Below are 14479 nucleotides of genomic sequence, written 5' to 3'. Positions count from 1 at the left end.
AATCATTTTTACTCAAATTATTTAAAAACAATTCACAATTAACTAATTGTGAAGCTTTAGAATCATATGTATCAAAATCATCTCTGATACATTGAATAAACTTTATAATTGAATCAAATAAAGGTATGATAATGCTTACATTTCCATCTGTTGCTTACAGCTGGATATTAACTTTATTTAGACGCTACAAAATAGTGTCCCACAAGACAGCCAAAACTGCTGTTTGTCGTTTATCCAATTTTTTCATACAATGATTTTGCATCACACTTTGTTGAACTGGTCTCACTCGAACTACTTGAAATTTCACACAAAGCTTGCATAATATCCTTCCTGCAATGACTTTGTAGCTTCTGCAGCAGCAGACCATCTTGTTATACTAAGGGACTTAACAGTGAGTTTATTTTTTAATTTTTTGGACAAAATAGCCCATCTATGGGTCGATGCTGAGGAGAAATTATAAATACTCTGGATCAGGCCAAAGAAAGAAATAGCCTGTTCACAAGACTCGACAGCTGCTACTCCAACCAAATTTAAAGAGTGAGCAGAGCATGGAATATATTCTGCTGTAGGAGAAGTCTCTTTAATTCGAGCTTGAAGGCCTGAGTATTTTCCAGACATATTGCTGGAATTGTCGTATGACTGGCCTCTACAATTTTTAATATCAACCCCTAAATTTTCTAAGAAACTAGTTATAACTGTGCATAGAGTGAGGGAGTCATGACTATAAATGTTTAAAAACTTGACAAACCTTTCCAATGGTCTACCACTTTTATCCACGTAACATAGCACAATTGAAAGCTGATCGTTGTGTGTGATGTCTGGCGTTGAGTCTACAATTAATCCATAATATTTAGAAGTTTGTACTTCTGTTACAATTCTATTGAGTACCTTCTGACTCATAATGCTGATTAATTCAGTAACAACTGTAGAAGACAAGTAATTTACATTGCCAGTCCCCGTATTTCCATATTTAGCTAAATGTTCAGCTAAAAAAGGGTCAAACTTGCCCAATAATTCAAGAATGCAAAGAAAATTACCATTGTGAAATGAACCAATCGTCTCGTCTCTTCCAAAAAATACTAACCCACGTTGGCAAAGAAACTGAGTTGTTGCAACAATTCGAGCTAGCACTTTTCGCCAATACAACCGTTCATTTGCATATTCTTCCACTAGCTTGCTATCAATTCTCATAGAAGAGGTTAACCTTTGAGATAAAGCAAGCACAGAATTCCTGTGAACCATTGAGTTCTTATGCTCTTTTAACCTCTCTGAAGTATTTTTCCAATAAGAAAAGCCTCCTTTGCAAAGCGATTTGTCACTAGCACTGAATAGTTTACATATGTAGCAAAACACTGCATTTTTTGCTGGTGAGAAAACCAGCCATTCTCTTTTGAGTAATTCATTATTTTTCTTTTTTCTGAAAAAACTTGCCTCAGTCAAAACTCTTTCTTTGTTTCCAATCATACATCTAGAGTTGGCAATTAATTGAATGTTCTGTTCAGGTTTGTTCAATACAAAGTATTCCCGAAAATTATCTGAAAAACTTTCAGGCCATAAACCAACATAACTATAATATGAATTATTTGATTTACATGAATGCTCAGACAGGTTTGATGGATCATCTACGTGCTGATTAAATGTAGTTATTTCTTCTTCAACAAAACCAGTTCCTTTACAAACCGGGGATGATTTTTCACAAACCTCATCAAATTCTGATGTACCAGAAATGTGTTCAAAGGCATCTGCTTCAAGTTCTACTTTATCTGTTATGGAAACTTCCTTTGCATTCTGTACGTTTTCAGTCTCAGTAGGATTTTTATCTAGAAAATTGTCCATCATTTCGTTTTTTCTTCAATTTTCTTTTACCGTGACCACTTAGCTGTTTCGTAGACATTGTCAACACACGTTTACGAGAGGCAAAATGTGTTTATATTTACCAAGGCTAAACTCGATCTGCCGTCACAGGCTGGCGTATTTACAAATCAGAAATTCACTTTGCTGCCAACAATAAGAGCCCCAACTCAAAAATAGTTCGTATCCTCAGCTGCCGAGCTGCATCGCTTTCTTCTTTAGGGAGCGTTCTTATTGCATAGAATTCACACATGCATAAAGACGCCAATAAGATTCAAAACCTGAATTTTACTATGCATTTCTCCTACTAGTAACGTAACGTTCGTTACTGGTAGGGGAGTATATGTAGAGACATAAAATTTAAATAATTTATTTGAACGTGTTTTGTTGTTGTTCATTCACATCGCACTAGAGCTGCACAATGGGCTATTGACGATGGTCTGGGAAACAAACCTGAGGATGATCCGAAGACATGCCATCCAACACAACATAAAATGAGTTTTAAAAAATGTACATATTACAGCCACACAAAATGAGTTATATGCAGTCGTACAAAATGAGTTAGAATACCCGACCCTCCAAACCCAAACACACAACATAAAATGAGCTTAAAAAAATGCACATATTACAGTCACACAAAATGAGAAATACACAGTCATACAAAATGAGTTAGAATACCCGACCCACCACACCCATACACACAACATAAAATGAGTTTAAAAAAAATGAGTAATACACAGTCATACGAAATGAGCAATACACAGTCATACGAAATGAGATAGAATACCCGACCCACCACACCCATACACACAACATAAAATGAGTTTAAAAAAATGCACATAAAATTACAGTCACACAAAATGAGTAATATACAGTCATATGAAATGAGAAATACACAGTCATACAAAATGAGTTAGAATACCCGACCCACCACACCCATACACACAACATAAAATGAGTTTAAAAAAATGCACATAATATTACAGTCACACAAAATGAGTTATACACAGTCATACGAAATGAGAAAAACACAGTCATACAAAATGAATTAGAATACCCGACATACCGCACCCATACACACAACATAAAATGAGTTTAAAAAAATGCACATAATATTACAGTCACACAAAATGAGTTAAACACAGTCATACGAAATGAGAAATACACAGTCATACAAAATGAATTAGAATACCCGACCCACCACACCCATACACACAACAAAAAATGAGTTTAAAAAATGCACATAATATTACAGTCACACAAAATGAGTAATACACAGTCATACGAAATGAGAAATACACAGTCATACTAAATGAGTTAGAATACCCGACCCTCCACACCCATACACACAACATAAAATGACTTTAAAAAAATGCACATAATATTACAGTCACACAAAATGAGTTATACACAGATATACGAAATGAGAAATACACAGTCATACAAAATGAGTTAGAATACCCGACCCATCACACCCATACACGCAACATAAAATGAGTTTTAAAAAATACACATAATATTACAGTCACACAAAATGAGTTATACACAGTCATACGATATGAGTAATACACAGTCATACAAAATGAGTTAGAATACCCGATCCACCACACCCATACACGCAACATAAAATGAGTTTTAAAAAATACACATAATATTACAGTCACACAAAATGAGTTATACACAGTCATACGAAATGAGAAATACACAGTCATACAAAATGAGTTAGAACCCCCGACCCACCACACCCATACACACAACAAAAAATGAGTTTAAAAAAATGCACATAATATAACAGTCACACAAAATGAGTTAAACACAGTCATACGAAATGAGAAATACACAGTCATACAAAATGAGTTAGAATACCCGACCCACCACACCCATACACACAACATAAAATGAGTTTAAAAAAATGCACATAATATTACAGTCACACAAAATGAGCAATACACAGTCAAACGAAATGAGAAATACACAGTCATACAAAATGAGTTAGAATACCCGACCCACCACACCCATACACACAACATAAAATGAGTTTAAAAAAATGCACATAATATTGCAGTCACACAAAATGAGTTATACACAGTCATATGAAATGAGTTAGAATACCCGACCCACCACACCCATACACACAACATAAAATGATTTTAAAAAAAAGCACATAATATTACAGTCACACAAAATGAATTATACACAGTCATACGAAATGAGTAATACACAGTCATACAAAAAAATGAGTTAGAATACCCGACCCACCACACCCATACACACAACATAAAATGAGTTTAAAAAAATGCACATAATATTACAGTCACACAAAATGAGTTATACACAGTCATACGATTGAGAAATACAGTCATACAAAATGAGTTAGAATACCCGACCCACCACACGCATACACACAACATAAAATGAGTTTAAAAAAATGCTCATAATATTACAGTCACACAAAATGAGTTATACACAGTCATACGAAATGAGTAATACACAGTCGTACGAAATGAGTTAGAATACCCGACTCACCACACCCATACACACAACATAAAATGAGTTTAAAAAATGCACATAATATTACAGTCACACAAAATGAGTTATACACAGTCATACGAAATGAGAAATACACAGTCATACAAAATGAGTTAGAATATCCGACCCACCACACCCATACACACAACAAAAAATGAGTTTAAAAAAATGCACGTAATATTACAGTCACACAAAATGAGTTATACACAGTCATACAAAATGTGTAATACACAGTCATACAAAATGAGTTAGAATACCCGACCCACCACACCCATACACACAACATAAAATGAGATTAAAAAAATGCACATAATATTACAGTCACACAAAATGAGTTATACACAGTCATACGAAATGAGAAATACACAGTCATACAAAATGATTTAGAATACCCGACCCATCACACCCATACACGCAACATAAAATGAGTTTTAAAAAATACACATAATATTACAGTCACACAAAATGAGTTATACACAGTCATACGATATGAGTAATACACAGTCATACAAAATGAGTTAGAATACCCGATCCGCCACACCCCTACACACAACAAAAAATGAGTTTAAAAAAATGCGCATAATATTAGTCACACAAAATGAGCAATACACAGTCATACGAAATGAGTAATACACAGTCATACAAAATGAGTTAGAATATCCGACCCGCCACACCCATACACACAACATAAAATGAGTTTAAAAAAATGCACATAATATTACAGTCACACAAAATGAGTTATACACAGTCATGCGAATTGAGTAATACACAGTCATACAAAATGAGTTAGAATACCCGGCCCACCACATGCATACACACAACATAAAATGAGTTTTAAGAAATGCTCATAATATTACAGTCACACAAAATGAGTTATACACAGTCATACGAAATGAGAAATACACAGTCATACAAAATGAGTTAGAATACCCGACCCACCACACCCATACACATAACATAAAATGAGTTTAAAAAAATGCACATATAACGCAACAAAAATTTGTGTAAACCTTAACGTAATTTAGGTGAGCACAGTTTCTGCATTGGACGAAAAAATGTGTCACACTGAGTCTACTCAGTTTCTGTAGAAAATTAAATAAAGCATGGTAATAACAAATGTAAGAAGGTATAATTTGTTCACCCGGAGTTGGCATTTTGCTCCACCTCCTTGTACGAAGAGTTCATTTCAGTGCGGAACTAAGAGGAGAAATCAAAACAACCCTTAATGTGCGCCAGACGCAAACAATGAATTCTTTTTTCAATCACTTTCTTCGCTTTATTGTCTGCTATTATACCTTTCATTACTATAGCTAATTAAATATAAATTGCAGCAAAATGTCTCAAAAAGGACAAATTATTCAGAAGAGAGAAATATCATCAAAGTTTTGAAATATTTAATGTGAAAAGAAAATGCACATGAAGATTGCGAAATAAATATTTTTGTCATACGATAGCCAAACAGCAACCTTGTTCAGGATTGTTCGCATCCTTCTCCCACAAAATTGCAAAAAAGTATCGTCGGATACCACACGATGAAGACGGAGCCAACTTCTGGTGAACTAACTAAAGGTATCGAAAGAAAATTTACCCTTTCGTCCAGCACATTCAATATCAAAACTCAATATACGAACAGGTGCAATTTTTGACCATTCTCCTTCTGGTTCGTGTGCTATGAAATCATTCCATGCCATGTTTAATTCAATTTGGCAGCGGGAAGATGAAGTAGATGACAATAAGATATGGCACTTCAATCCAGTTGCAGCCAACTACTTTTGTGTCAACCATAAACCTAAAAGAAAAATCAAATTAATAAAATAATATAGGTAATAATTAGTACATTTTGATACTGGTCAGTGGCATTTTTTTTTTTAAATTTGTAATTTTTCTTTTTTAAAAAATCTANAATCCAGTTGCAGCCAACTACTTTTGTGTCAACCATAAACCTAAAAGAAAAATCAAATTAATAAAATATATATAATATAGGTAATAATTAGTAAATTTTGCTACTGGTCAGTGGCATTTTTAACAATGGACTTTTTTTTAAATTTGTAATTTTTTTTTTAAAAAAAATCTAAAACTTCAAACCATTAAAAAAAACCTACTAATATTAATAATGTAAGGCATATTTTTATAAACATTTCTCAAAATATGAAAAACATTACAACGGTTATTTCTGAATTATTTTTTTTTTAAAAAAAAACAAGTGAGAACGAAAGTAATTTTCAGATTATAAAATATTTATATTTATTAAAAAATAATAATAATAAAATGTAAATGAATTGTATTTTTGACAAAAAAAAATAAAAATAGATAGCAATTAATATGCTATTTTTTTTTTAATTGCCATTTTTCATATTAAGTCATCATGATGGGGAATCTATCAAAAGGTACCTCAAGATAGAATCAAGTGTTTCATACACTAGTGAATTGGTATTTAATATTTATAGCGGTAGTTACGCCACAGCCTCTCTCGATTTTGCCCAATAGTATCAAATANTGAAACCATAAATATTTACAAAATGCATGTGAAATGAATAAATGCTTTCAATAGATCATACAACAAAAATTTGCGTAAACCTTAACGTAATTTAGGTGAGCACAGTTTCTGCATTGGACGAAAAAATGTGTCACACTGAGTCTACTCAGTTTGTGTAGAAAATTAAATAAAGCATGGTAATACAGTTTAATAATTCATAATTTCTACCTTATTTCAATATCAATATAAGTGTCCCTAAATAATCCAAAGTAAGGAGTTCAAATTGTCCAAACTGAATTGTTTGACCCAATAGGCGATTACAAGCTGCTAGTAGTCTCTGCAGCAAAACAGTTATTTTCAAAAATGGAATTTTTCCAGCTTTGTTGAAACCATAAATATTTACAAAATGCATGTGAAATGAATAAATGCTTTCAATAGATCATACAACAAAAAAAGTTAAAGAGAAAAAAAATTTAGCTTACTGGACAACAGCTAAAATGGTATTGGCAATATTTATTGAATTTCATGTCAGCAACTACAGCTTGATTAAGAGTTTTCTAAAAGCATAACATAAGAAAATTAATAATAAGAACAGAACTAATTTAGTACAGTTTACTGTCTACACATGAAAATTATCAAGATTAGATACTATTGAAACTATACTAACAAATATTTAAAGACTAGTGCATTGTGATTTTCAAGTGCTTATCCCAAATTAAGGTACATTGCCTCCAGGGCTAAAGAGAATAGAAGGGCTGGTTCACTCCTTTGAAGTAGCTCTCGCCGCGCCAATCCTCCGATTTTCTCCAGTGACGTCACTATGGCGCAAAGCTCACACTTTTACTTCAAGAACGGAGCTTTTGGCCTTACTAGCTCTAACTAATATTGGAGCATTTCTTTTTGTGAGATATTCTTAGACATTTGTTATTTTTTATAATGACTTTCCTCAGTTTTTGCAGCGAATTTACAAGAATTTAAAACTATTATCGAAATGCCAGTTTGCGCGATTGCAACCTGAAAAAATTTTGATAGAAAAACAAAAGGAAAAAATATAATTTTCCGCGTGTTCCCTAAAGTAAATGAACAACTATGTAAAGAATGGATTCCGAAATGACACAGTTAANGATTCCAAATCGTCCAAACTGAATTGACCGACCCAATAGGCGATTACGAGCTGCGAGTAGTCTCGGCAGCAATACAGTTATTTTCAAAAATGGAATTTTTCCAGCTTTTGTGAAACCATAAATATCTATAATATGTAAGGTAAATGGATAAATATTTTCAATAGATCATACAACAAAAAAAAAAGTTAAAGAGAACAAAATTTAGCTTACTCTCTTTTTGGACAATTTCAACAGCTAAAATAGCATTATTGGATTTCATGTCAGCAACTACAGCTCGATTAAGAGTTTCCTAAAAGCATAACGTAAACAAATCAATATGAATATAACTAATTCAGTACATTTGACTGTCTACACATGAAAATTATCAAGATTAGATACTATTTGAAATTATACTAACAAGTATTTAAAGACTAGTGCATTGTGATTTTCAAGTGCTTATCCCAAATTAACGTTCATTGCCTCATCCTTCAGAGAGCTTTGTATTAAGTTCTGTGTAATGTTTTATCAACTTAAACGAGATTTGAGACACATTAGAGTTTTATTGGAAAATGTAAAACTAAGGCAATAATAAGTTTAGAATTTCTAAATATATTTGTTAAAAATTACCTCTTAATGATGCTTAACTTCAAGGTATTTTATCTAATATTACAGGGGTTAGCTTTTTGACATTAAATAATGGTTTTTTATCAAACACCTTAAGACATAGATAAGTAAAAAAGGCAAATATATATCCTAAACATACCAGTCAGATTGCTGGAAATCAGGTGGCGATAAAGATAAAAAAAAATTAAATATACCCTAACCATAGCATAGTCAGATTGTTGGACATCAGATGGTGATAAAGATAAAAAAAAATATTATAAAAGAATATGTAGATAAAAAAGTATCGATATATGCTTTCATTTTTTTTAATAATTAAAGTTAAAACTGAACTTTTTAAAATAAAGTATTTATAGTGTCATTTTCGCCAACTAGTAAAATATTAATAATAATTTAAAATGATACTTTTTTAATATAATGGCCAAGAAAGTTTTTTTTAAACTATGCTTATGAATGGAAATAATGTGTTAATTACGTAAAGTGTGAAAGCGATCTCCGCTCCGATCTTTGCTTGCAATCTCCGAGATCTGTGGACACAGTGACGTCATGAGGAGGGAAATTGTAGCTTCAGTTCTAAGAGTGGAGTGAACTAGCCCTTCTATTCTCTTTAGCCCTGCATTGCCCTATACTTCAGAGAGCTTTGTATTAAGTTCTGTGTAATGTTTTATCAACTTAAACAAGATTTGAGACACATTACAGTATAATAGAAAATGTAAAACTAAGGCAATAATAAGTTGTAAATAGATTTGTTAAAAATTACATTTTAACGATGCTTAAACTTTGAGGAATTATAACTAATATTCCAGGGTAAGCTTTTTGACATCAAATAATGGTTTTAGATCAAATACCTTGAGACATAAAGATAAAAAAAACTGGTAAAACATTCCCTAAACATAGCACAGTTGGATTGCTGAAAATCAGATTGTGAAAAAATAAAAAAAAGGTAAATATACCCCAAACATAGCACAGTCAGATAGCTGGAAATCAGGTGGTGCTGGCCCAAAAAAATAAGGAAGAAATCCATGAATGTGGCATAAAATACCTTCCATTGATACACTAAACATCCTCATGATTGGCACAGGTCCAACTTTTATATATCAAGTTGTTGAAACACAATAGAATCTTTCTAGGGATCTATAGGCTGGGGGAGGTGGACGTGACCATTTGATATTAGAAATGGAATCAACAACTTCTCCTGGAGAGGAAAAAGAATTTAAAAATGTTACAAATACTTAAAGAACTAATATAAATATATATGTGGAAAGAGTCATTATTGACAATGTCAACCTTCATCTATGAAAAGCGCAACAAAAAAAAACCCTATTAATTCTTAATTTTAATGTTTTATTTCTTTGTTTCTCGCGTTTCTTTTGTTCTCGCTCCGAAAGTGTCCAAGACTTGACGATTATTCAGCCACAGATCACAATACGGAAATCTTTCCAAAGAATCTATAAACGTGTAACGCTGACTAATTTCTTTAATGTTTTATCATAAGAAAACAACGAAATGAATTTTCACTTGCTAGTAATAAAAGTGTAAATTAATTCTAAATTATTTGAATTAAGCAGAAAAAAAAGTTGTTTAACTTCTCCTGCACCTATTAATTCTGGAGATTCAGCTCGCATTTTCTCTTTCAGATCATCCATAAGAGTTAATTCATCTTCAAGTGCACTTCTTTCACATTCATCCTCCNCCGACTCACCACATCCATACACACAACATAAAATGAGTTTAAAAAAATGCACATATTACAGTCACACAAAATGAGTTATACGCAGTCATACAAAATGAGTTAGAATATTTTCTATTTCTATCTCGCATTTTCTATTTCAGATCATCCATAAGAGTTAATTCATCTTCAAGTGCACTTCTTTCACATTCATCCTCCTCATCATCACTGGCTTTTTTAAATTTTTTAGCTGCACCTTGGCTGCCAAGTCTTTCTTTGATTCCTTCTGCCAAAGAATTTCGTAACTTATCACCAGGATGCGCCCACTTAAAGCTTGGGGGGGAATTTTTACACTAAATAAAACGAATAGTTTGGGGGGGAATTTAGAATTTGCCCGAGAATGTGCCCAAGAGCTTGGGGGGGGTGGGGGCTACTGCTTATCACGATATAGCAAATTCTTAATTAAACTTAAAAGAGAAATCCTCCTAGAAAGCTGCATTTTTATCTCTGGAATTGAACGAGTATTTGTAGCACAGTTCATAAGTTAAAACTATAACCAGACAAAATAAAAAAAATAATCTCAAAAATATTATCTTACTTAAGCAGGACTTTTTTCTTAAAAAGCAAAAAAGCAACAATACTTTGCCGCACTTTTATTTTTAGTTTCGGAGCCAGTACGCTTTCGACTACTTATTTTCGTTGAACTTTTTCTCTGCTGAAGAATAACTGGCAGTTAATTTTAAATAACCGTTTCAAAAAGCAATATATTTTTTTTAAAGAAATTAATTGCAACCGTTAACCAAATTTCAGAATTTGAAACCGAAATCTTTAAAAAATTAGTTCTTGTTTATTTGACATTGATTATAAAGATCAGTATAATTTCGAACGTCAATAAAAGAACCATTCCAGATTTGAGTTAGCTGTCAAAGAATAATTATAACGTAAAACGAACTATAAAGGAACAAAATATTTTTATATTATGTTACTTATGTTGGAAAAAACAATAAAGAATTAAAGAAAAACTAAATTTACAATGAAAAATTAAGAATTTAAGAATTAGTAAGTTTTTTTTTTCCTCCATCTGCACATAAGCTACAAATGTATAGAACCCATATTGTAAGATAAATATACAAAAAAAAAAAAAAAAAAAAAAAAAAAAAAAAAAAGGAAAGAAACAAAAGTAAGGAAGAACAATTTTTAAAAGAGAGAAAAAAATTATATGAAAATAATTAAAATTTGACAAATTTAGCAAATTAATAAAATTTTATTAGTTTTTATAAGTTTATAAAAACCAGAAAACAAAGCAATGAAAAGATATGATCTTGTCGTCAGCTCACACGACTTTAACCTTAAAATAGTGCTCTCTAATATTGCATCAATGCAAGCAAAATATATAAGTACAATAGTGTGAAAAACACCAAAAAAAAAAAAAATGCAACAAATAAAGCAAAAAAGAAATAATTCAAGAACTTGAATTTTTGTTTTATTTTGTACTTTTCTTGAATTTTTGCGTTTTTGCTTAACTTGTTTAATTTCTGATTTATGTATATATAGATATATTCAGTGTTTTTCGTCACTAAAATATTTATTTACTACATTATTATTAAATATTAAGAAATTTGAGGAAAACAAGTTGTAAAAGGTATTTTCAGGTAATAGTTTTTAACCCTCTCATTGCGTGTCCCTCGAATTTTACAATCAAAGTAGAAGTAACAAAATTTGCGCAATTCTCGTTTTCCGAGGGAATGTATTTTTCCAGTCTAATTAACTGTGTAACCCGCTTTTTTCCCAATCGTGGTTTAATTTCGTCTTTCGATGTTTTATTGCTTATAAAAATCCGTTATAACTGGATGGCACTAGTTGAGTAAATTTCTGAGAAAATGCAAGCATGTTTTTCAACATTTTACGCGCTTTTATTAAAATGTGCTGTTTGTTGCCTAAAAAAATTTGAAGAAAAAAAATTTGGAAAAAAGAAACGTGAATTAGATCTAAAGATTGCATGGTAGAATTTTGCTTTGAGCCCTGTTTCGAAGTTTAACTCATATTTAACTCATTTCTAATAAATTTTTTTAAGTATTTTGCGTAATTTCATTATATAAGGTATTTCATTAGTATATATCATTAGTATTTTATCAAATAAGTCATAATTTAACTATGATTAATTATTATCAAAATGTTTCTTTTTTATCATTAGAACGAAAGAAATTCAGAGTAATATCTTTATTTTTGCACACTGTACATTTCTTTGTTTTACAATTCCAATGCTGTAAGTTTTCAACAAATTTTGAAAAGAAAAGAAAAAAAAACTGAAATCACTAAAATAACTAGAATATTTTGTTCAAATGAATTCCGCTTCGAACAAACGAATTGTGCTAAGACTACTTCACATGTGCTACTATATTTCGCCATCGTTACAATTTTCAAACAATTGCTTTTGTCCCCGTTTCGTATTAGTGTAAATTGGTTTAAAAAATAAAAAAAATTCTATTTAAGCGGCGCATTGTTGAGTTCCTAACGTAAGTCCCTTCTTTATCTAGTGTTTAATTAATCTCCTTAACATTGTGTTTGTAATTTTAAAACAATTTAGATATTTTATTCCACCGAATAAGAGTATCGAAAACTACTTTCATATTCATTTCAATTATTTTAAAATTTAATCACATTCATTTTAATGATCCTTTGGGAAAGTAATTATAAAGATCTAGCCAATTATTGGAGTTTGTTTTAAAAAAATTAAATATCATGGTAATTTCGCCTTTAACGTTCTATAATTAAATTTTTAAAACTCACAAATAACTGTCAATTACATTTGAAATATTTTACTAACGAAATGCAATTATTCAACAGCATAAATTATTTTTTGGTGATTTTTCAAGATTTTCTTAAAAATTGTTTATTTAACACATAGAATACGGCAGAGCATAACTTAATTTTCTCTGTTTAATTTAACTTAATTGTCAACTAATGAACTTAATTTTAACGTCCTAGATACTAACTTTGAATTGTAAGGTGTTCTGTAATCACTCCCCCAAATATATAGTTTTAAAATGATTGTCAGAAATTTAGTACAAAATTAAACGCATTGGGATCACAAATTTTCGAAGGAGTAAAAAGCAAACATACTGTCGGAATCTGTCAAACTAATAGTGAGAAAGTCTTTGTGAAAATGATCAAAACCAGTTTAATTACCTGACGAAGCTTGCTAATAATGATCTGATATTTTTCCCGATGTTAATAGTCTCATCTTCGCTAGTAGTAATTTGTTGAATTTCGATAGCGATTTCGTTTTTCTTTGCTTGAAAATTAAATTGCGATTCTTAATGTGTATTATTTTTTGTTTCCAGTTTCGACGAAATTTCTTAGAATTAAGGGTGATTAATATGAAATATTCATGATACTCTCTGTAACTAAATAAAGAAATATAATTATATTGATTGCAATTATATAACAAACAAAAGCACAACAATAAACACAAGCTATTTAACAGCATAAGTTACTTAATAAAATGTAGCGCAAGTTGTTTAACTAAAGTACAACAGAATAACTTGTAAGTAAAAAATACTTTTTTTGTTTGAGTTATTTATATTTACAAAAAAAAAAAAAATTATTANAAAAAAAAAAAAAAATTATGTACATCTAGTAAAAAACTTTTAAATATCAGGAATATCTTTAGATATTTGTTTACAGAGACATATTTAGTATCCTAGGTACTTATTATAGAATTCTATGTATTAATACTGTAGTGTTTACCTTATAAAAATATATTTTATAAAGTAAAACCTTTTATCCTTAAAATTATTGTTCCTTTTAAGTTTATTTAAAGGCTAGGCTGCAATTCATTACGATATACTAATTGAACATTCTTTTTTACTGCAGTTCTAATGTGGTATTGTTTTGGGAAAAACAAAAAAAAAACTTGAGGATTCCTTCGATGTAAGGAATTTATGGTGAGCAAATAATCTTCAAAAATCTAGAGCACAAAGAAAGAAAAAGATAAGTAAGAATAAAAACTAAATTTAAACTATTCTCTTTAAAATATGTTATGGCTCTTCGTCTTAATCAAAATTAATTTAGCATTAAAGTTACAACGAAAAAATGCTTAGCATTTTAAAACCATATCAAAACGGTTTTCGTTTAAAAATACGAAAATAAGTTAAGTGAAATTTACAGATATTCGCCCAAGTTAATAGAGATATTTTTAATTTTGTAAAATGTCATCTATCCTTCATA

General features: G+C 30.7%; 2 protein-coding genes across 5 annotated transcripts in view; both read right to left on the bottom strand.

Annotated features, from left to right (window-relative positions):
* LOC107454616 (uncharacterized) overlaps positions 1 to 10960 on the bottom strand; it is a 52527-nt gene extending 41567 nt beyond the window's left edge. For 2 of the 4 annotated variants that reach the window (XM_071184204.1, XM_071184205.1), the window contains exons 1-3: positions 10848 to 10960; positions 9534 to 9775; positions 7339 to 7413 (exon numbers count right to left, since the gene is read on the bottom strand). The gene's annotated coding sequence lies outside the window, so the exon portion shown is untranslated. The remainder of the gene's footprint in view (positions 1 to 7338; positions 7414 to 9533; positions 9776 to 10847) is intronic. The other 2 variants (XM_071184206.1, XM_071184203.1) reach the window with 2 other exon arrangements.
* LOC122272057 (zinc finger MYM-type protein 1) lies at positions 322 to 1986 on the bottom strand (the record flags this gene model as incomplete). The annotated part of the gene is given in 1 exon segment (XM_071184399.1): positions 322 to 1986. A coding segment is annotated over 1 exon segment (1518 nt), but the record flags the coding sequence as incomplete, so codon positions are not given.
* Positions 10961 to 14479: the final 3519 nt, after the last annotated feature.

Source organism: Parasteatoda tepidariorum, chromosome 8 (genome assembly GCF_043381705.1).
Source record: "Parasteatoda tepidariorum isolate YZ-2023 chromosome 8, CAS_Ptep_4.0, whole genome shotgun sequence".
NCBI lineage: Eukaryota > Metazoa > Arthropoda > Arachnida > Araneae > Theridiidae > Parasteatoda > Parasteatoda tepidariorum.
The sequence above is the reverse complement of the archived record's forward strand: the minus strand, read 5'-3'. Positions and strand labels throughout refer to the sequence as shown.